Source organism: Onychostruthus taczanowskii, unplaced genomic scaffold (assembly GCF_017590055.1).
Source record: "Onychostruthus taczanowskii isolate IOZ18803 unplaced genomic scaffold, ASM1759005v1 scaffold119, whole genome shotgun sequence".
NCBI lineage: Eukaryota > Metazoa > Chordata > Aves > Passeriformes > Passeridae > Onychostruthus > Onychostruthus taczanowskii.
The window spans coordinates 668,626-692,134 of NW_024498340.1; the positions used below are offsets into that span (position 1 = coordinate 668,626).

Here is a 23,509-nt window from a genome sequence, read left to right on the forward strand (position 1 = left end):
TTACATCCTCTAACTAGAGAAGATTTTACATTCTGCTATTTGTTGGAGCATTCCTGCTCTACCAGCTCTGAATTTAAACCAAAGTAAGCTGTAAAATATTCAAAGGAGCCTGACTTTTCTAAAGCTTCTATATAAAGGAGTCGCTCCTATTAAGCAACATTTATGTGTGCGTGTATGTGTGCGCATGCATGAGTGCACACAGACATGGAACAGGGTGTGGCCTCACAGACAATTACTGGAGAAGGAAGAACAGGGAGAAGCTGTGTAAGAACATGAGACACTATTGCTGCAAAGCACCTGGAGTAACAAAGTTGCAACATCCTATACTTGTTAGTCAGAAAGTATTAGGATGTCAGTTCAACTACAACATTTTAACATTAATACATTTCACAATTATTTACATTGGCAACAACTCCAAGTGCCAATCTGTTGAGTTCATGAGCTACTCTTCAAAGCTCTTAAGGACATAGCTCACAGTTTGCTTATGATGGTTTTACTCTCATACAGCTTTACTAATTTCCACACTTATTAAAATAGAGATTGCTTATAATTTGCAATCTTGGACAAACAGAGACTTGAGTTTTCTTTATTAATCTTCTTTAAGAGAAAAGCCTAGCAGTTATACAGTGCTTTGAAAAAAAAAAAAAAACCCAAACACTTGGGATTTGTGTAATTAGCAAATAATTTAGAATGATCTCAGCTTCATTCCTGTCTGGTCTGCCACATTTTTAAGTATGGTAAAGCATGGTGAACAGATGCATTCCATCATACAGAAAATAAAACATGCTTTATAGTACAAGTGTCATTCTGAAGATGTGTTCCTAGCCCTGAACCCAAACAGACTAGCAAAGCTTATGTATAAGTCAACTTATACATATTCACATTCAAACCAGAGTAATCAAATCTGTTTGCATCAACATTCAAATGGGAAGCTGCTGACTACAAACATTAATGCAGAAGCAACAGGAACAGCTGGGTGGGCAGAGCCGTGTAGCAGCATGTAAAGTTAGAGTGAGACAGACAATGTAAATTGTTACCTTTTTTTGATTCCTCTAGATAATTACTTATACATACTACAGCTTAAAAATGGTAGCACAAAGATTCCAGCCCCAAAGGAGCAAGGGAGTGGAAAGGCCCCACATCACTTCTGTGTCCTTCCAACCCTTAACAGACTGCAGATGTTTGGAAAAGCAGTCGGGCCTGCAGTCTCTGTGCTGCTCAGAATCTTCACTGCTCTCATACAGCTGTCCTGCAGGTCACATACCCGTCATCCTATTATCTAATCATTGGGCTTTGCCATTCAGCAGCCTCTGAGGTTACAGAAATTCCTTGAGTGATGGAATCTTCCAGTAGTGAAACTAGTTATTACTACCTCTTTGCACAGGTGACTTCCCAAATTTACATAATACCATGTATACATATGTATGCCATGGCTATCCAGGAAACAGCAATATACTACTATTTTCAAGTAAGAAAAGCATTTAAAAGAAAGCTGCCTAGGCTTTGTAAAAATTGTAATATGGAAAGAAACAAGATATGAAATAGCATGCATAGACTGCCTAAAAATAATCAACAATCAGCTAAATTTGAAAAGAAGCTGCAACCAAGACAACAGCCTGTTATAACTGAGGCTTTTCATATGTTTGGCGAATATTTATTAGGGAAAAAGAGCTTATTATTACAAATAGGATATAAGAAATGCTTTTGTGAGAGGGAAAATATGCAAATGGATTGTAACAGTGTCCAAAAATTGCCATTTCCTTTTTAAAATGAGGGGAAGAAAAACCCCAAACAAACTGGAAAAAAAGGACATTGTTGGATGTTTTCAACTGAAGTCTCAGGATGGAGCTTGCTGTGGTTATTTACTGCTCTCTCCGCACTGACTTGCAGAGTGTCACTAAAGAAAGCTGATGGATATGTTAACTGCTTTTTTTTCTGAGGCAGACTTCAGATTAGTTTTTGCAAATGGACACAAGATGTCAGGTTCAGCTAGAGGTCCCCTCCAAAGCCATCCAAATGAGACATATATGGAAAAATGCCCAAAAAAAGAGAAGGAAAAAGTAATGGTGATTAGAAATATGTGTTTCTAACATGCAAAGGCCAGGGAGTTCTCTTTGTTCAGCCAATGGAGTATGTCCCAGAGTTTCTGCATATGCTTTTTAAAATTAACATTTGATGAAACAAAGGCATGATGTGAAAAGAAAAGCAAACTTACTAGGTGTACATTTCAGTCTTTATTCTGATCAGAATTGATAGATATTAAGGGAAAAATGAAGCTGCCATTATGAGGCAAGTAAAGTAACTGTAAATTCTTTTTGAATTCTTTTAATTTCCACAAAAAATATAAAATTGGTTACATGTGTGTCTTCACCACCATATCTGGTACAAAGAAAACTAGCTTGAATTGCAATGCAAGTGCATTGTATGAGCATACACAAGACCTACTGAAAATAGTAAGTTGTATATTAGACTATCGATGATGTGTTGAATAGCAAAAGCAGAAGTTAAAACTCAGAGATGCTTGTATTTAACTACAGACCTACAGAAAGATGTGCTGCTGAACAGAGAACAGATACAGAAACAGCTGAACAACAACCTCCTGCTCCATCACACAGTACACAGCTTATTTAAGTTGTTTGTAATTATCAAGAATGTAGCAACATTGTCTGATTAATCCCTGTTTTAAAAAATAAACTCCAGTTTACAAAAAAGTGAAAAACAGTTTGGACAACACTTACCTCAAACATTCTAGCAGCTGTACACCGAACAAGAGCAGAAGTATGCACAACTCCATACCACAAAACAGTTAATAGCAGTTCATGATAAGCTGGGTTTGCACTAGAACAAAACAGTTGGGCAATTGATCAAACAAAAATACTGCCAAGCCTTGGGTACGTTCTTTACCCAAAAAATGCAGTCTTAAGAATTCCTCGTTCAACAAATCTAAAACTCCAGCATTTATCCTTTCTGAAGGATACAAAATACTTATTCTGAGAGACTTGCAACATGTTGCAGTCCAGAAAATATGTTCCTTTTTCACGTTAATTAAAAGAACCCCAAGCTCAACTTTAAGAACATAATTTTCAATGAATTCTATCAAAAGCAAATACATATCTAGAACAGATGACAATAGTATGGTAAATAGAAAATCAATTTCCATTGCCTTCTCAATGAGTTGTTTTTGTGGAAATCTTTTGTTTGGATTTTGGTGTTCCTCTTTTACACTTTAGATTTTATTTTTCCAACTGCTACATTTTTAACCTAGAAACTGCATTTACATCAGGGGAAAAAAAGCAAGTATACCCCCTATTCACCCAAAGCATCACAGCTGCTTAAAATTACAAATAGATCAGCAGCTTTTAATAAAAGCTTCTAATGTATTCAGATGTAGTTAACCCCAAGGTATATTCTTTACCCTAGTTCCACAAAGGAAGCTTTCAGGCTATCAAGAGGAGCATGGGACAGTGAAAGCATGGTCATTACATCTTCCAGGAATCCAACTAACAGCTTGCGGTCTTCTTCCTGAAAGAGGGGAACAAGGGAGTACAGTGATGAATGTGCTGGAAGGACTGCTGAGGTTATGATGGCAATCTATAGCTGTACAGGAGACAAACTATGAAAAAGAACAAACGAGATTAAGCATTTAACAATTTTCTTAGGAACTTCAAAAATGTGTTTAAAGAACAAGAGCCTTTCAAAGCAATCACATGAAGAGATTGTGTTTCATCTACTAAGCACATACTCATGCATAAATTCTTTTTTTAAAGAAACTTCTAAGAACAGTACTTAAGCACATTTATGACTCCTGAAAGTTAATAAATCATAATCCACTAAAAATTTGTAAGATTATGAAGAATTTCCTTTTTTTCCTGTAGGATATGTGTGTACTAGAACTTGACTGCTCATTGCTGGAGGATTAATAGTGTGCTTGTTTTAGTACTAGGTAACATCAAAATTTTAAGACTCTAACTAGACTTCAAATGGCAATTTACCTGTTTCAGTACCTGTTTGGCACCATGATGTTTGCCACGTTCACATTAAATGGCTGAGAACCCATTTCAGAACATCAACAGAGTTCTGACAGAGGGGCATGGTAACACATGATCTAAATGTGCACCACCACCTGACTAGGAAAAGTTTGCTTGTAGATGTATTTACAGCTGCCCATTCATCTACCTATCTTAAGTTTGCAATGACACAGTAATGTTTAGATATTTTTTTAAAATAAGTTTCACATACTTTTACACAACAAAGAAACAGAAACCCAAACCTACCTGAATATAACATGTAAGGACTCCTGTTGCATAGATGGGAACTGTGGCTTTTGTTAGCACTCCATTGCCTGCTGTGGAATCTAATGAAACACAGTTAAGAATTGAGGTTTTATACATACATATGAGTATAGAACATATGTATTATATATAATAGACTTACATGTGTGTATTAAAGTATTATAGATTCAATCACTTTTTTATATATACATGAATAATTTATATGCATATATTTGCATATATACTGAAATGTGCTTAAATAATACTCAAGAAGTATTTGGATTTGAGATTTTGTTTTTACTTTACACACAATCTACAATTTCAGGGGGTTCCAATCAGATTAAGACTAGCTTTTTCAACGTTTCACAAAGATAATAAATTTGAGAACTGCAGCCTGACAGTGTTATTTGAACAAGAGACTGAAAATTTTTTTCCTGTTGCAATTAAGATCAATTTATTTCAGTAAACAGCTACTTACCTATGTTTTCCTCAGACAGTCTTAAGATTTCCTGGAACTGTGGTTTTACCTATGCAAAGGATGATGAAACGCATGTAAGAATTGGTCAATGGTAATTGACCTGTCACCAGTGTCAATTAACTTAGAAAAATAAAAATAATTGCAAAACGAAGCAAAAAAAAATCCCCCAAAACAAAACAACAACAATCCCCTCTCTGGAGGCAGTACATACTGCTAACAGAGTTTTATCTTTAGGTAATCCTCTGATGTTTGACAATGTCCTTTGAAGTATTTTAAAATTTTATTGAGAAAAATTATGTAATTCCTTGATAAAAATGTATAGATACCACCTACAGAAAATATTTCAGGCTGGGGAGGCATCCACTTCAAATTTTTTAATCAGGTAAAGGTGGAGTACTTATGTACACTGCAAAGAGTGAACAACATGCTGCTCTGAAGAAACAAAGTTGTTAAATAACCAGAATTAGGATGATCTCTCCTACTCTCTCTGTTATTCACAAAGGAAATATGAAGAATACAGTTAAAAAAAAAATTGCCTCTGGTTGGGCAAGATGAGAAGGCAATTCCAAAATTAACAAAACCAGAAAATGACACAAAGAGAACTCTAAAAATAGCAGGTTTAAATGTACTTACAGAAAAGCATCAATGACATGAAAACATAAAAGGTCACAAATTGTGGGTGTTCCAACATAATGTAAATATAGAGACTATATTTTACCAAGTATGTAGAATATTTGAAGTAATGTCTTACCTTAGTGTTTGTAAAAATTTTCCCAAATGTCCTACAAAGTCTCCAGAAAAATCTAGAGAACTCATGGACACAAGCAGTTGATGCTACATTGATCTTGCCAACTATTTCTATAAGCTGTGGTAGCCTAAAAATCAGGAAACAAAAGGACATTAAACACTACTCTGACTTTCTGATTTTGTCCATTTACATTTGTATAGATTTATTGCTTATATTAATAAGTACTTACACACACAGAACACTACTGGTTCTAATAAAAAGTTAGCTACATGTTCTGTACAATTCCTGACCCGTGAAGAAAGCAAGGGTTTAAGTGCCAGAAAAGTCTGACCCATATTTTCAAACATCTGCTGCTATCACGAGACAGTCAGAATACAACAATATTTACTTCATAAGATAATTAACTATACCGATGCAAAAAGAAAGTTTACAGAGCAATTAGTTACCTTCATGTTCTGCTAGACTTGATATTTTCTGAATAAAATCAAAGGCAATTCAGCATGAAAATAAAACTGCCTAAAATAAAGTTTTTCTCTCTAGTAATTCTCAAATGCAATTGTTCTTAGCATTCTTATATTCAGTAATTGTTAAACCCGACCACGCTTAAGATTTATAAATTTTGACATGTTTTAAAATTAGGTACCCTAAGACACAAATGAACTCACAGCTGATTGACTACCCATAGCAGAGTCTCCCAGCCTGTGGTGCCCTCATGTTCCAGCTGATGATCGTACAGCTGCAACAGCACCGCCAGCTGCTCGCGGCTTCCAATGATGACGGCGACGTCCTGAAGAGGCGACACGGGTCGGGGAAACCTAGTGACTGTAACAGCAGAGAACGAGCAAACACAGATGAAAGAAGATGAAAATACCATGGGGGTGATGTCAGAAACAACAGATAAACTGTCAAATCCATTAAGTGCCTTCTCTAAAAGGTTATCAATTTGCTTTTTAAAAATTAGTGAGTTAAAATCATCTCTGAAGAGATTATGTAACCCTCAGTTAAAAAGAGAAAATACAGGGAGATGATGTTATTATTGCCAGTACAGACTGGCCAAGGTCAAACCCTGCCTGACCAACCTAGTAGCCCCCTATGCTGGAGTGACTACATCTGTGAACAGGGAAGAGCCACAGATGTCACCTATCTGGACTGCTGTAAGTCTTCTAAAACATCCTCTCTAAACTGGAGAAATATGAATTTGATGGATCAACTTTTCAGTGAATGAGGAATTGACTGATGCTCACACCTTGAGGACAGGGGTCAATGCCTTAATGCCCAGATGGACATCAGTGACAAGTTGTGCCTCTCAGGGGTCCATACTGGGAGCAGTAGCGTTCACTCTCTTCACCAATGACACAGACAAAGGGATCAAGTGCACCTTTAGCAAGTTTGCAGATGACACCAAGCTAGCGGTGCAGTGACACACCTAAGGGACAGGACACCATCCAGAGGGACCGACAAGCTTGAGAAATAGGCCCATGGGAATCTCATGAGGCTCAACAAGGCCAAGTGCAAGTTGCTGCACCTGTGTCAGGGCAATGCAGGCTGGGGGATATGAAGGGATTGAGAGCAGACTTGGGGATGCTGGTGAATGATGAAACTGGACTTGACGCAGCAATATTTGCTTGCGGACCAGAAAACCAACACTATCCTGGGCTGTATCCAAAACAGCATGGCCAGCAGGATGGGGAAGGTGATCCTAGCCCTCTGCTTCTCTCTCATGAGACTCCACTTGGACTGCTGCATCCAGCTCTGGGGTCCCCAGCACAGGAAAGACATGGACCTGCTGGAGCAAGCCCCAAGGATGGCTACAAAAGTGTGAACAGAAAGATAGAGCACCTTTCCTACGCAGAAAGGCTGAAAGAGCTGTGCTTGTTCAGCATGTAGAAGACTAGGCTGAAACCTGAAATTTTTGAATTTGTTATTTAAGTAGTAACCACTCAGTGAGAAAGTGCTCATCTTCAAATGACTTGAGTCAGATAGATGAGCCTTACCATGGTATCCATTTTCAAAGGAGTATCAGACAGTAATGTACCACTAGCTATTTTCCAAATTCTCCTTTGTTACCCTCCCTTTGCATCTTCACACACAGCACTACTATCAGCATGTGGCAGGTGCTACCAATAACATCTTTAAAGTATTTGCAACAGTAGAAAACACTCCACAAGCTAGGTTTGCTGATCTAAGGACAATTTCACCATCAGGCCATTCAGTCACAGAATGGTTTGGGCTGGAATGCACCTTAAAGATCACGTAGTTCCAACCCTACTACCATGGGCAGGACGCTTTCCACTAGACCAGGTTGCTCAAAACTCCACCAAACCTGGCCCTTGAACACTTCAGGGATGGGATGATCTTCTAGGATATTACACAAATAGATAACAGCTGGTGATGCTGCTGCATTATGCTGTGTTTTTCCCCACTCCATAAATTTGTAAGGATTAACTGAATCTGAGGTCAGCCTTCCTGAGCTATTATTGGCTATTAATGGAAATCAGTTCTTTAGAAACCTTTAGGAAGTACAATTAAAAAATGCCTTGCTTTCTAAAATCTTCTTATAAGAAGTAGAGAAAAATAGATGAAAATTTTTTGTGAAAATCAGGTATTTCAAGCACAGCAAGAGGTGAAAAAGGGAAGCATTACTTAAGAATTTACTAAGGCAGACCAATATAAAAAAATGACGTAACAGAAAGAATAATTTACCTTCTATTTGTGGTACTTCTCCCTGAAGTTTAGCCTTGCTTGTAAAAGGTGCATTCTGTAGCACCAGTGCAAACAGTGAAGGAATCAATGACTGCAGGGCGGACAAATACATGTGGAGCTTATGTTCATCCAAGCCATGTTCTCCTTCCTGAAACAAACAGGACATTAATTTGGAAGTTTTCAGTTTGGAAGATCTGTTCCTTAGGCATGTATTCCCTGGCAAGGCATCAACACATCTGTGATGAACTTCTACCCAGACACACCAATTATAAAGGAATTTAGCCTAATCATAAGCATATTTTGCCACTCTCAGGTCACCTCTACTAAAAAGATCCAGGCAATATAGCCTTTGGCATTGAGCAGTTCATGCTGATGAACAGACTGATATTTTGAAAGAACATTTTTCAGCACGTTTTGGAAATGTGGATCCTTTGCCTCAGAGATGAAGGCATCTAAACTGAATAAACAAGTCATCTGTACCCTGAAGGCAAGCATCTTCTTTCATTGTGTTAGACAGTTATGAGGCATACAATTTTTCCAGAACTTCTGAGATATTTATCAAATGAAATGTGCAAACTGGATCATAACTGGAAATGGCCTAACTTAACCATTCAAATCTACTTTTCTTGCTTATTTAATAAAAAGTGCAGTTTACCAAATTCTACACAATTTAGACATGGGACAATGCTATTAGGATATAAAACAGAACAGTATTAAAGAAGAGTATGTTTAGTTTGGGGGAGGTTTGGTGTTTTTTCTGGGGTTTTTTTTTTTTTCCTTCTTCCAAGTACAAGTGAAGAACACAAAGAAAATTCTCCAGTGTAGAAACAGCTGAGTACATACCCTGAGCAATTTTTCAATTTTATTAAGCAGTGTAGGTATAAGATGGAACTGTAAATTTCCCAGTTCTGTTGTCCAGGCAGCATAAGCAGGCAAAAATACCTGATGTGTTGCACTAACCACACGTTCTGAAGGGTCTCCTAAAGCTGAAAGCAGCAGTTCAAAACCCTGATAAAAGACAGTAAAGAATGCAATTATTTCCCAAAAACTGACATTTTACCACACACATTTTACCACTCTGCCTTCAAAAACTCAAAGAGAAAAGTTCTTTATTTTCACTTATGTGAAACACTACTGGGCAGCACTAAGCTGAACTATAGGTAGGCTCTGTTGTAGCAAATGAATCTGTGTTAGTAAGGGATGATGCCAAACTGGCTAATAATATCAGAGGGGCAGTGAAGTGGTATGTTCTTAAAGGCAAATTATGAACTGTTAGAGCAGCTTCTGCATAAGGCTTACACCTGAAATTCGAAGGCTACTTGTAGTTTTTCTGTTTTGTCTTGGTGATATAGTAAAATCAACATACATATAAATATTCAATTTTTAAAAGTATCTCAAAAGAATTAATAAAAACACAGGAATTTAAACAACTCTCTATTATTATACAACCTCTTTCATTATTTATGAAATAGCTACAGAAAGCATTTTATACATCCAGAACCCAAACCAAATGATACCTGTTGATATTTATCTGGATCATCAATATAGCCCATAATGATGCCAAGGCTTTTGATCACAGCTTCTCGTACCAGATCTGCCTTATCTTCCATTAGCATTTGTTGCAGCATAGAAAGTACTAATGAACTACGAATTTCTTTCTGTTTGTAAATGAGAAACACATTTGTTAAAGCAAATGAAACAAGAAATGCAGGTTTGTATCAACTGTAATAAAAAGTTTCCACTTCTATTAGTACTCCCAAACAAAATCCCTTCCTCCAACCATAAAGTCCTTTATGAATCTTACATGTTCTGCTTTCACAATAGAAGTTGAATGAATAGAAAATGTCAGTAGCTTCATTAGAGAGACTTTTGTCCTAGTAAGCACAGAACTAAGGTCCTTTCATTCACATGGAACCAAAAATAACTAACAGCAGTAAAACTATTATAGGCCTAGACTTTAATCACTAAATTGGAGAAACTGGGTTTTAATTTAAAAAAGTTCCCCCACCCTTTCTCTGAAGCTTCAAATTCTAGTTTACCACTGACATAATTTCACTGTTTCTTCTAACTGGCAGCACTCTTGATGTAACATTCCACAGTGTCTGAAGAACACTACAGATGGGTGCCAATTCCTTTTTCATAGATTGTTTCCTTAATTGGTCCTAACTATCTCTTCTTTGCCTCATTTTTACTGACATGAATATTCATATTATTTTTAGAAACATTTTATAGTTAGAGTAACCTGTATTTCTTCATAACAAACTCTCTCCTTCTTAAAGTGACTTATGAATCTCATGTGTGATAGCGTAGAAGACAATGTGACTGTCTATGCATAACATACACACTTGGTAATATTTAAAATTATATAGGATGCTTACATTATGCATCAGATTTTTCCCTTGCTTTCCCCAGCAGGTATTTGGAGTCTATTAATACTTACTGGAAGGTAAGGTGCTAGAGCTCCGCAGGATTCTGCTACCAGTAGCCGTCGCTCTGGGTACTTGTGGTTGATCTGGTAAAGAGAAACAGATGGACTATTTGCTTTGCAGTAACCAGCATTCAAAATGTGGTTAGAATGAACTGCAGAGGGGTGCACACCCTGTTAGAGGGGTGTGTCTGCACCTCTTCAAGAAACACTGATTGAGCTCACAGAAGTTGCACCTGGGTACTAAGCAGCTCAAATTCTTGCACTGAGGCATAAAAATGAGGCAGCTATCCTCTAAGACATAGCTTATAGTAGGGAAAGAGTCAGAGAAGCACATACGTTTATGAGAAGCATGTGCATATACGGAATAAAAAGGAAAGCAGCGGATGGGCTGCTGTACTCTAAAGAATCTGCATAACTCCTGAACTGGCATGACATGAAATATTTTGTCTTATGAAGCCTTTCAGGGGCACTGTTCCTCCAGGAGCTGCACAAGTGCCCTCTAGTGCTCTGAGCCAAGCAGTGCAGCAGAGCTGCTGCACAGGTCTTGCTGAGCAATCAGTCAAAAGAAGACACGCACATTTGCATTCTATTCAAGTTCTGCTCTCAAATCCAGCATAAATATGTCACACCTCTAAAAACAATTCCTATTACCAAGAATCTCTTGATCCTGTGATAGTTCCCCTTTCTACTCAAAAGTTGCTTGAAAATTCTGCCTTACAAATTTATTATTTATTATTGACACTTTGGAATCAAGTGCACATTCTGGTGGAGCCAGATTTAGTGGTCCATGTAATGGTTGTACAGTGAAACAATGAAGTGTTTCAAAACTCTGTGAATAAAAACTTCTATGGTACCACACTGAGAGTAAAATGTGAATTTTTTGATGCTGTCAGATAAAATAGGATATGCAGCATTTGGTGCAATTGTTTCTTTCTTTCTATGTAGTGTATAGCTTTGGTGAGGCAGCCATCTCACCATGAAAAAAGACCAAAGTACTCACTGACTTTGTCTCTATCTTGAAAGACTTGCCTTCAGTACTCTGAGGTCCCTAAAATCCATGTCAAATTCTGGCACCAGGAGGACCTTGGGCAGAAACTAGCAGGCCAGGAAATATCTGAAGAAATTGGACATACACTAGTCTGTGGGCCCTGATGGGGATGTACCAATGGGTGCTCAGGGATGTGGCTGATGGCATTCAAAGAACACTCTTGACAACTAACAAAATGTTGTGGCAATGGGGGAAGTTCTCGAGGACTGGAAGACAGCAAATGTCACTGCTACCCTCAGGAAGGATAAGACAGGCTAGTAAAACACAGGCCAGTCTGCCTCACACCAGCTCCTGAGAAGGTGTTGGAGCAATCAGCCTTACAAAGCATTTCCAAACATCTGAAGGTCGCTGGAAATAGCCAGCACATATTTACATAGAAAAAATGACACAACCAACCTGACAACTTTCTGAGATGACTGGCTTAGCACATTCAACCATGATGCCTGACTCTGACTGCTCTGGTATGAAATTACTGAGAACTCTCTCAAGAATCAAGTGTGGAAAAGGTATTTCAAAGAGACTTAAATTAACAGCTTCAGGACTAAACACTGAAGTCTCAAGCATGAGAACATTCTTTGAGTGTGTCTATAATTATTTTGCATTCATTCATCAGTAGAGCACCTGCAATAATTTTTGGAAGTATGGAGATTTCACAGATGAAAAATATTATGGACAAGTCAGAGGCTGCTTTAAAACCTACTAGGTGTAAAGGTGGTGAGGTACTGGAACAAGCTGCCCAGAGAAGCTGTGGATGCCCAGGAAGTTTTCAAGGCCAGGTTGGATGGGGCTTGGAGCTAATGGTCTTTAAGGTCCCTTCCAACCCTAACTTCTTTATTATTCTGTAATATCTTTTACTTATGTGCCATCTTTTCAAATGCAAATTCCCCACTGGGAGCAGAGACACACATCTTCTGGACCTCTGCCTACCTGTGGGAAACAGCAATGACTAATTTCAGCTGGTTTTAGGTGGTCTGGCATGGCAATATAAATATCACCCCGATATTGCAAAGACATACTGGAGGAAAAAAGACTGAAATTTCTCCCAGGTTTGTGTTCACAGAAGATGAGTAGCCCTTGGAAACGAAATGTAACTAAAATGTTTATTATGATTTGTTTTCCTTTTGTCTTTAGTAAGCAGTATTCCAATTTTGGAAGCCAACAACTGGTCACTAGTTTTGAGTGACCCTTTTAGCATTCACAGAGCCTTCAACTAAACTGAGTCAGTTATCAAATTTTAACTGCAAAAGAGCAGGTAGAGTGATTAAAAAGTCTAGCCTGATAACTGAGCTCCACAATGTATCAATGAAAAGGATGAATTTCCTAAGGGTCCAGTCCTTTGCATCTGTAAACAGATTTTGGTTAGAGACCAAGAGCATGAATATTTTTCATGATTTTACACATCCACTGTAAAAAGTAGAAAATCATGTCTATACTAAAGTTTCTTCTACAAATTCAAGACTTGTGACAGTAAGATTCAGCTGGTATTTCAGTGGAGAAAATAATGACCTGGTTCCAGTACTGCCAAACAAAGTCGGGCAGACTGCCTTAGGTAAGTGCACTATGCCATACGACTTGGCAGTCTGATATGCTGTACTTGTACAGTGGGACTCGTTTCTCTTTTGCATCAGCAATTAGCAAGAAGTGGATGAGAAAAATGTGCTCTTACTGAGGTGAGATAGTTCTTTTCAAGCACAGTTAAAATTTCATGAGGACTAAGAAAACAAAATGTTGATTACAAAATTAGGCAAAAATACAGAATTCTTTGTATGGCTCCTTTCAAACTATGTCATGAGACCTTCACTTAATCGCCAGATACATCAGTCATTCACAACAAGCACAAATGCTGCATATAATTCGTACTTCTACTGTCAGAAAGCATTAAGGCTATTAAAGCTTAGACTGTATTGGGAAACACAGATTGCTGTGTTATGCAAGGAACAGTAGAAAACTACCAGACCAGAAAGACTCTGCCATCAAAGCAGGCATTCCCACTCCGTCATGGCTTAGTTATTCATTGTCTTTTAGGCAATGATGAACTCCCTTTCCTTCAAGTGGTAGGAAAATACAACAGATTTTCACCTGAACTCATGTTATTCTGGTTCTATGCTTCAGATGAAACAGTAAAAAACATTTCCATTTGGTTGTTCAGTTATTTCTATTAATTTGGAGTATCTGTAAAAAAAGATCACTATGAGAGACTTGCTTATGAGTACTTTGGTCTTTGATTTTCTGTTTAAGAATTTAAACTAGCTGGTGTGGACACTGCTCCAGGGACTTAATACAACATTAAAAAAAATCAGCAAATAAAATCTTTGAATGAAAATGGATTTCCAACAGGCTGGTACCTACCTAGCAGTATGTTACACGACACTGATGATGAATCTGTGCTTATCTACACTTCAATATAACAAGCTTATTCAAGTACAAGCAGGTAACTAAAATCTCTCCAGATGGTCTTTAATAAGCTTTCTGCTTCTGAGGTGTTTTTAATGTTAGATAAAAATACATATGATGAGAACAAAGAACATTCAAATATCTTTCTGAAAACCCAACCCAAAACCTCCCCCTTGAACAAGTAAAACTCAATTTTATGAAGTTTTAACTGATTTTGGAGCATAAAGCAAACACTAATCAGTTACCTGCTCCCAACACTGTGGTAAAAGTTCAGCTTCTACACGTGTTGGTCCAACATGTCGGGCAAATGCCACGCACCCAGTCAGTATCATCTGTCTGAAAAGATAAATTTAAAGCTTTAACCTGTTTATAAAGTTGTATAATATACAATATACATTCCTTAAGTTAGGAAAAGTGCATGCTGACAGGCGATAGGTAGTTGTCTGCAGTCAAGATTTCACACCACCCACACTGACTTAAAAACTAAATATTAAATAGAAAGCCACTGATACCCCCGTCATTGCAGGGTGGCGATTTGCTTACATGACCTTCAAACATCCCTTTCAACCCAAACTATTCTCTGACTTTACTCTGTTTTATATTCAGAATGCCTTTTCCAAAATCTTGCAGATCCTCAACTCCATAAACCAGTCTGAGAATCTCTGATTTGAGTATATCTGATTTCCTCAAGTCTGAGATTGGGAGTCTCTGACTAAATCCCTCATTTAATTCTTAGTAGAGAATACTATTATGCAGTAAAGGGATCTAAATTACCTATTACTATCATACCATCAGTATTTCACCAAAGTAAATTGAGTTTATTTAGAAGCATTTGTGAGATTTAATGAACTTTCTTCAGAGCAAGCAGCTTATTTCTTTTATGACATAGTTTTGCAACATTCTGACATGCAAGTTACTGTCATCTCACACAAAACATGGAACTTCACTCTTGTGAGAAATCTTCTAAAGCCCACTAAAAAATGAAAGCAGGTAATCAACCAGTAGGATCTATGATCACCTGTTATTCGTATTCTTTTACTTTTATACTTTTCATTAAAGTTTGCAAGTAATTGCCACTGTTCCATCAATTTTATAGGCACAGAGGTATATATAAAATTTCAGTAAGACTATGTACTAAATTGTCATTTGTGGTATTTTATTTAATGAGTGTCTATCTTGCTAAGATATGTTTACTTCTATTTTTCCTGTTGATCAGATTGGAATAGTACCAACTTTGCATGCAATTCACCAATTCTATTTACCTTTGTAGCCTACATGAATTATTAAATACCCAGTTTCAAATGATAATGTGTGCACATGAGACTCAATTTTATCATCTCCTTAGTAAGATCAGGACACCACACAGAGTTTATTATTATTTCTCTGTAAAATTTAAGCCAGAATTAATTTGTTACTATTTTAGTGTCATGTCTAGACTCCTAAATATTTTCCGTAGCAATAGCATCCCCTTAAGGTTGAAAGGCAGAGATTTTGCTGGTTATCTTTCAACCCCTTAGAGAATATACTCCATCAAAAAAAGACTCATTCACTTTAAGAATTTTTTAGGAGAAAGATCCTATCAAAAAAAGTTTTTTTTTTTATCCCAGCATTCTTTACGCCAACAATCAGACCAAGCTCTTCTGTGTTGTGTTTGGGTTTTTTACCTCTCTACCACAATCGGAGAACTAGGCCTTTGATTAAGGTAATAAGTAGGGAGAAAACAAAAATTATTAGATAAGACTCAAGAAATCAACAGCTGACAGCAATACGGAGACAAAAGCCTGTGGTGATTGTCAGTTCTACTGCAAACAAACCAGGCATTTGAATTACTGTCTTTGGTTCTATACACTGCACCTAATCACACAACTGGGCAAGAGAATATATATTTTAAGACCTTAGGAAACAGCAGAACACAGTAATCACATGAATTTTTCTCCATTCTAAATGGGATAAAATATTTTTTCTTACATCAAATCTTTTCTAAAAAGTTCCATGAAACCTCAAAATTAAGTCAGATTTCTTTTTGCCCTGCCTACCAAGATGAGAATTTGAAGATATTTCAAAAACATTTTAAAATAAGGTTTTAAATATTTTACTGCAATCATTTTAACAGCATATTATATCAGTCAGCATGTCAGGGAAAGGAAAGTTGTAAGGATCTGAATAAGAGGTGACTGAAGCAATGTTTTAATCTTAGTCCAATTACAGCCAAACATTAATCCCACTTCTTCATGACTCCTAGCCTCCAAAACTAACATAATTGTACAAAAAAGGAGGTTATGTGAATATATTTTTGCTCCTTTGCAGAATAGAATTTAATAGGCATTTTTAAAAGTTGAATGGGACATTAATGAGCAAAGCCATGAGGATAAAAGTGGCCTTGTTACATATTATGTAAGTGTACGAGACCACAGAAATATGCCAAGCACCAAAATGCATCTCCCATGGGCAACAGTTATAATCCAGGCTTTCTGCATAATTGTCAACATACTTCAGATATTTGACATTGTAAAACAAAATACTTCTTCTAACGGGTTCATTCTTAGAAATGCAATGTCACACTTCAGTGTCTCGCATTTAGCAAATTAAAAATGTCAACTAATCAGCTGCTGCATCAAGGTACAATATAGTAGGCCTGTGCAGTACAGCAGAAGATAAATAAGTAACAAGAGATAGTGAACATCATCTTCTGGTGACTAAATCTGAATGTCTCTGCTCACTTCATATTGCATAAGACTGCTAAAATATTATTTAAATGTATTTAGATAAAAACAAAGCATGCATAATATGCTTCCATACAAATCCATAAATGTAACCCCCCTGAAATTCCAAAAAAGTATGTTCTATTTAATTACTATTCAGAATCTCTTTTATTTCATGGAATCTTGACTGGTTTTCCATCAGGTTATGGCACCTTTAAAAGCAATTATTATTTCTACGTGTGCAGATGTATATAATGTATATGCATGCTTTGTCCTAGAGTTTATGGCAGACTATTCTTCCCAGATTTCTCATGGAAACAAGTTATTTTTATATATGAATCTCTAATTTGCAACAAAAATTGAACAAATTCCAGGAAAAAGTTTTTTGTTTATTCTTAACTGCTGGAAAAGACACACCTAATACACCTATAGGGGGATATGAAAAGTCTACTTGACAGGCCACCAATTCTTTAACAAATTAATCATAAGAGACTACAAGTGACATGCAAATTCCTTCCCCTTCAACCACAGATTATTTTAGCTTCTCAATCCACTGGGACATTCAAAACATTTCAGAAGCAGTTTTCTAATGACTCTGAAGTAGAACCAAGACTGCATATTTTTGTAATTTCAATCTACATGGTGCCACTATGCTACAAGTAGCTTTTGCTTATTTAAGCTTTTTTTTTTTTTGGTCTCCAAAGCCATGGCTTTCAGTTACACCTAATCTCTAAATTTTACCATGGGAACAGTTTAGAAAGATGCCTGAACACTTCAGGTTGGAGAGTCTCCAAAAGAAATGCTTTCTACCTATTTCACAAAGCCTATTTTGTCTGAAGACAGCCTAGAGCAACAATAGATACAGATGCTTTCCAAAACATCTCTAATGAAAATAATGGAAGAGCTACAGATCAAACAATAAAAGTTGTTCCACAGCTAAGAGAAGGAACCATACCAGCTTGGGTACTGTCTTTCAACCTTAAGGATATTCTCATCAAGATCAGTACAAAGTCACATTTCCTGAGCACTACTGAAGAATTAAATTTATAGAACAAAAGGTGTAATTTGTTTCAGAAGCTTAACCAAAATGAAACAAAGTCCTTAACACTTTGTCAGACCTACATCACTGCTACATTCTTCTGATTTTTTTATTGCTACCATAGTAATGAGCCATATGTAGAAAGAGCACTATTTTCCCTAAAGAAATGTGGTAGTCATCTGAACAAACATGTAGATCACTAAGACAGGTTTTAAAAAAAAAAAAAAGCTGTTTTGATTTTGACATCAATCAGTGCTAAGAATGATGACACTAAAGATCATTTTAACAAACAGCTTAAATTCATCTTTAAACAGAAAAAGGAACTGAAATTACACTGTAGCTTACAAGCACATTCTTACATTTCAGTAACTGGAAGTACAGGTCATGGAAATGGAAAGTCCTGAACTTGGCATAAATTTGTCAACACTACATAAGCAAAACACCAGCTTAAACAAAATTTGTTTAATACCACCCAATAATATCCACTTTTTACTAGTACTGCTGCTTGCACAGAGAAAAAACTTCCTGCTTGTCCCATATCACACAAGTGCAAACACACCTTTGCTCATCGTCTGGTCGTTTGATCAAATTGAACAGTATGTGCAGAAGCTGATCTCTCTCTTTTGGTTCAGGATGGAGGCAGGCTGTACACAGTATGAGTGGGATCAATTCCTAAAAAAGTTGTGGGTAGGGGAAAATCAAACAAAGTAAAATTGCTTTGGGCATACATTCATTTACTGCAAAATAAACTAAGAAGATAAATCTAAAATCACATAACATCAAAACAAATAGAAAAGATACTTTGGAGTCGTGATGGCTTATTAAGTGACTTGAGAAAAGTGAAGGTCTACAAAAGTTAGAATTATTTTCCTGCTAGGAAAAATCAGGGGAGAATCAGCACATAAAATGAAAAGCTCTGCAAAGATGACAATTAACATATGCAGGTCACCTGTAACCCGAATTAGAGGACAATCATGGTTTCAATTGTTTTCACTACCTACTGAACTGAAGCTCCACAGCTAACTATGGAATAAAGTTCCTATGAAAAAATGCCACGGAGTTAAAGATTAAAATTTCCAATTAAACATCCACACAGTTTTGTGCACAAGTTTGAAAAAATAAACATTGAGAAACATGCATTGGTAAAGGTGACTGCAGACAGATTTCGTGTTGACTGACAATTATCTGATTTTTGCAAAGGTTCTATGATTTTTTTTTTCCATACAAAAACGATCTCTGAAGCTGAATTTTCTTTTTGGAGCAATTAAAATCCCTTAAAAGAACAAATTACAAAGGAAATACTATGTAAAACATGGAGAGAAAATATAAAGATCTTAATAGTGAAAGCCTCCTCCTTTCTAAATATGCCTACAAAGCTCATGGTATTCATTCCCAGAAGAAACAAATGTTTCTAAAACATTGTCTGGAAGTCCCTTCCCTTGACCTTGCTGATGTGAGCTTTTACTCCAACTGAATTTGGAAGCCGGACAGTTTTTAAGTGATTTAATATCTTAGGGACAGAAATATCACACTGGGAGGTCAGGAAAAAAAGAACAAGAAAAACTTCAGTGTCTGGAAAAAAACATGGGCAAGTAATCTGGAGATTACCTTGCACACCTGCTGCGTACTTTGGAGTAATTTTCAGCAGAAATACTTTGGTGAATTATTAAGTTGTGACAAATAAGCAGGTGACAGTGGGAAACACACCTAATGTTAGTGGGAGAAATTATATAAAACCTGGAAAATCTGTGGTTGTTTAGAATGACTTTGCAGGGAGGTGCAAATTTCTTCTAGCAGACAAAGAGGTCTAATCATGATGTTCTTGTGTTTTCCTAAACAGCAGGAGCCCTATTTATACTAAACATAGAACAAGACTCCCTTTTAGAGCAGTGCCTAAGCTAGTCAACTCCTGACAAGCCTTTTTTTATTTTTCATTTAAAAGAATTCTACTTAATGCACTATTTTCCATGTCCAAACATGACCAAGACACAACCTGAACTGTATTTTAACAGTCTATGATTCTGGAAGATACACTGGCAATATTTAACTCAATTATGATACAGATTAGGGAATTTATGACAGAAGAGACAACACGGAAATATCCTACCTATCACTTAAAAAAATCTAAAAGGAGAAAAGGAGAAATGAAAAATAGAATTGAATACTTGGAACATTTCCACTTCTTAAATACTTTTAAGAGTAGCTGGGATTGTTTTACAATAAGTGTAGCACAACACAAAATGACATGAACTGAAGGCCTCCATTAAAGAAACTTTACAAAATTAAATTGCATGAAGAACTAAATAACTTTCTTCAGCAGAGAGCTTCTTTTCCTCTAGAATCTGCACATTACTTCTCATTATTTTTGGTTACTTAAGATTTTTGCCCATTTAAAGTTATGAGAAGGCAGTGGGTTTAACCTATTTAAGTTTTTTTTTGGACTGCATAGAATTTTCTCTCCTGCAAATGCTGCTTTAATTCAAAAATACTTGAAAGAATATTACTAAAATAATACCTGCCTCAACACCACTACTTACACATTAAACTCAAATCTTTTAAATAGGAAATCTGATTGGAATTTGTAGGTAAAGAACATAACTACTACCATAAAAAATGAAGCTCATTTAAAAACTTAAAGCTAATTAAACATTTGTTATTTAGTGAAATCTAACTTTCTGAAATCTACTCTAAATTCACATTATTCAACTGCTCTTGCAAGTATTCTTAAATACTCCTATGAAAAACTTTACAAAGAATACACTCCATGAAATGGGACATTTATGGAATTTTTTTTTTCATCTGTTGAAACCAACACATTGATTTCACTTCCTTAGTATGTTTGAGTACCTACTCAAAAATCTCAACTGCTTACTCAGAACTACTGCTAGATTTTAAAGTAGTACCATGAGGTGGGGGTTTTTTAATCCTCTTATGGAACTTAAGGAAGTTAACATTGTCTTTTTTCAGCCGAGTCTGTGTGAAAGGACAACACCTGAGAATATTCACTTAGAAACTGCTGCCTTGAGTCTGAAAGGCTAATGAGTAACCTAACAGCAAGGACATGGGCAGATACAAGGCTGGTTCTTTACCTTGTAGAAAGCTGGTTATTATAGCTGACGGAAATAGCTGTATTTTCTCGTCCATGGGTCACATTCTCTCATGCATACTATGGGAGAAGAGAGTGTTCTCTGCATCGCTGCATCAGGGCTTCTACAGTTCCTTCTATCAACGGGAGTGGAGAAACAGTGAGAAGTCTCAAACAGTGTTTTCTGTGCTCCCTGAAGTCCTCAGGGACAGGAAGGTAAAACTGGAAGCAAAGGGGACTGTGGGACCAGAAGAACAAAATTGCTCTATAGAGGGACGAAACAGGTCAAGTGAAGTCTCCCAAGGACTTATAAGGGGCAGATTCTTCTAAGGACAGTCAAGAGCATTAAGAACAAAAACCAACCTACAGGTAGGTCTGAGCTCATTTTTTCCTGTTGCTAAGGGTCATGCCTTTGATGTAGATTTGTATTACAAATCTCAGATTTTTCATTCTTTAAGCCAGCAGAGAAGCTATAGAAAGTAGCAATTTTCCAATAAAACATGGTAAGATTAGTATTTGGCTGTTTAGATTCAAGAGACAAGTTCACAATGTGGTTGTAGAGACTCTGTCTAATTATTAATAATCAAGGAGTGGACTTCCAGTGCTATTTGAAACACTCTGCATTCCTCGGGAAGGAATACCACTTGTGCTGACAGTCATAAAGCAAGAACTTAAGTTTCAAAAAAAACCCAACAACTTTCCCTCTATTTAATTTGGGAACTTTGCTAAACATTCTGTTCATCCCCAAGTACTTCTTTTCTCTATTGCCTTTGAGTTCAGAACATGAGTTTTGATAGTTCGTGTTGGTGTTAGCCAACAGGGGTGACTAGTGACTCATGACCATAGCAAGAAGAGTGACTTCCAGAGCTTTGATACTGTTTTCCCATTAGATTCCAAGCAGACTGACATCATAACATTGTCAGCACTTGCAGCTCAATGCAATAAAACATTATGTGTCATAGGTCCCACCTCTACTATTGAAAAGCCGAATTCCAATCTGAGGCAGTTTATACCTGTGAGCTACTCAGATGCAGAATGAAGAGCAAAGGTATTTTGCTTTTACTGTGAGAGAAGCTACATACAGGTGACTGACAGTCAGTGCTCTGAGACTGATCTAACACATTGCACAGGAGAACTGAAACAGCCCATCTTCCCTCTGCTCTACTTCTGTGTAACTCTCCATGTAGGTCTTTCCAAGGAAAAACTCATATTTTTCTCACCATAGTATCTCTGGACAACTTCCTAACTTAGAACAACTTCTTCCATTATCTTTGAAAGGGATTCACTATTTGCGTTAAGTTATCAATAAAGGCAACATTTACATGGACATACGGAGTAGCTCTCTCTTCATTATGGTCAAAAGAACATGGCTTTTTAATAGTAATTAGTACCATCTAAACTATATGCCTACATGTAGGCATACTATACTCCTATACTAGGCAACTATACTTCTACATATGGTAAGTACTACAACAAAATATTAAACTTTGGGGTTTTTTAAAGTGCATCATATACTGAGCATCTCAGAAGGTAGCAAGGAATTTTCTGTCAGTGTTGTTTCCATTGTTATAACAATGTTTTGCTAAACATTCCAACAAGTCTTCTGCATGTTACTGCTCTCACTAATTACTGTCTTATTGTTGGAGTGTTCATAAGCAAAATAATTATCTCAAAGAATACATGTAATTAATGCTAAGTGTCAAGACTGGTTACTTCAGTAGGTTCAAATAATATTTTTGTTACTCCAAATATGAATGTATTAATATTGCAGGCAACAATATATAAACCAGTATGACATGATCAATTTTGTTAGTGTGTGCCTTTTAATCTTCTTTAATAGTCAGTGCTTATATTGTGAACCAATACTCTGTTAAAATTATTCTGTAACTTAGCCTCTGCCAACAAGTAAAGAAAATGAAATAATCTTATTGTCTGCAACTGAAATAGCTGCAGGTACCAACATGCACTGATAGGGACTGTCTTGGGCAAGAATGTATTTAAAGTTCCAAATTAATTCTTTTAGTCTCAAAATGAAAAAAGTTTAATCATAGGATTAACGCATGACTCAAAACTTTGTGCTACTAATCTTACCAATATTAAAATCACAGCTCTAATTACCTCTTACAGGGTGAGACTATTATTCCAGGATCCAAAGTAAGCCTCTCAGAGATCTCAAAGGGATGCTTTTACATAAGAATCAATGATAGGGTGTGGGTGTGAAAAAACTTTGTACTTTGTCTGTATCTACTGTTTATTTGAAAACACACATACAAAAGTTTATGATATAACAAAAGCTAACATCAAATAAAACTCCTTGCATAAACATCAAATTTAACTCCGTGCATCCATGAACTGTCTAAGCTTTACCAAGTGTTGAAAGACATGGGCTTTCAGACTAGAGATGAAAAGGATTCTCTATGAGACTGAGTTATTTTACTCTAAGGAAACTGCACTAGGCCCTCCTATCGAGGAGAAGGGAACAAAGGGACTTAAAAAATGGTTATGTCTCATGTGCACCCTTCCTCCCTGCCAAACAAAACAGACCTGCAAGCCAAAACCAGCACTGCACATACACTAGAAAACGACCAGCAAACAGGCTGTGGTCAATACTAC

At 36.6% G+C, this 23,509-nt stretch overlaps 1 protein-coding gene across 3 annotated transcripts in view; it reads right to left on the reverse strand.

Annotated features, from left to right (window-relative positions):
* Positions 1-23,509, reverse strand: part of RELCH (RAB11 binding and LisH domain, coiled-coil and HEAT repeat containing) — a 77,280-nt gene that overhangs the window by 16,729 nt on the left and 37,042 nt on the right. For all 3 annotated transcript variants that reach the window (XM_041427776.1, XM_041427774.1, XM_041427775.1), the window contains exons 11-22: positions 18,371-18,483; positions 14,316-14,406; positions 10,641-10,712; positions 9,718-9,858; positions 9,044-9,208; positions 8,201-8,348; positions 6,163-6,319; positions 5,501-5,624; positions 4,750-4,798; positions 4,275-4,354; positions 3,416-3,522; positions 2,739-2,838 (exon numbers count right to left, since the gene is read on the reverse strand). In XM_041427776.1, coding sequence (XP_041283710.1) covers positions 2,739-2,838; positions 3,416-3,522; positions 4,275-4,354; positions 4,750-4,798; positions 5,501-5,624; positions 6,163-6,319; positions 8,201-8,348; positions 9,044-9,208; positions 9,718-9,858; positions 10,641-10,712; positions 14,316-14,406; positions 18,371-18,483 — 1,347 coding nt within the window. The remainder of the gene's footprint in view (positions 1-2,738; positions 2,839-3,415; positions 3,523-4,274; positions 4,355-4,749; positions 4,799-5,500; positions 5,625-6,162; positions 6,320-8,200; positions 8,349-9,043; positions 9,209-9,717; positions 9,859-10,640; positions 10,713-14,315; positions 14,407-18,370; positions 18,484-23,509) is intronic.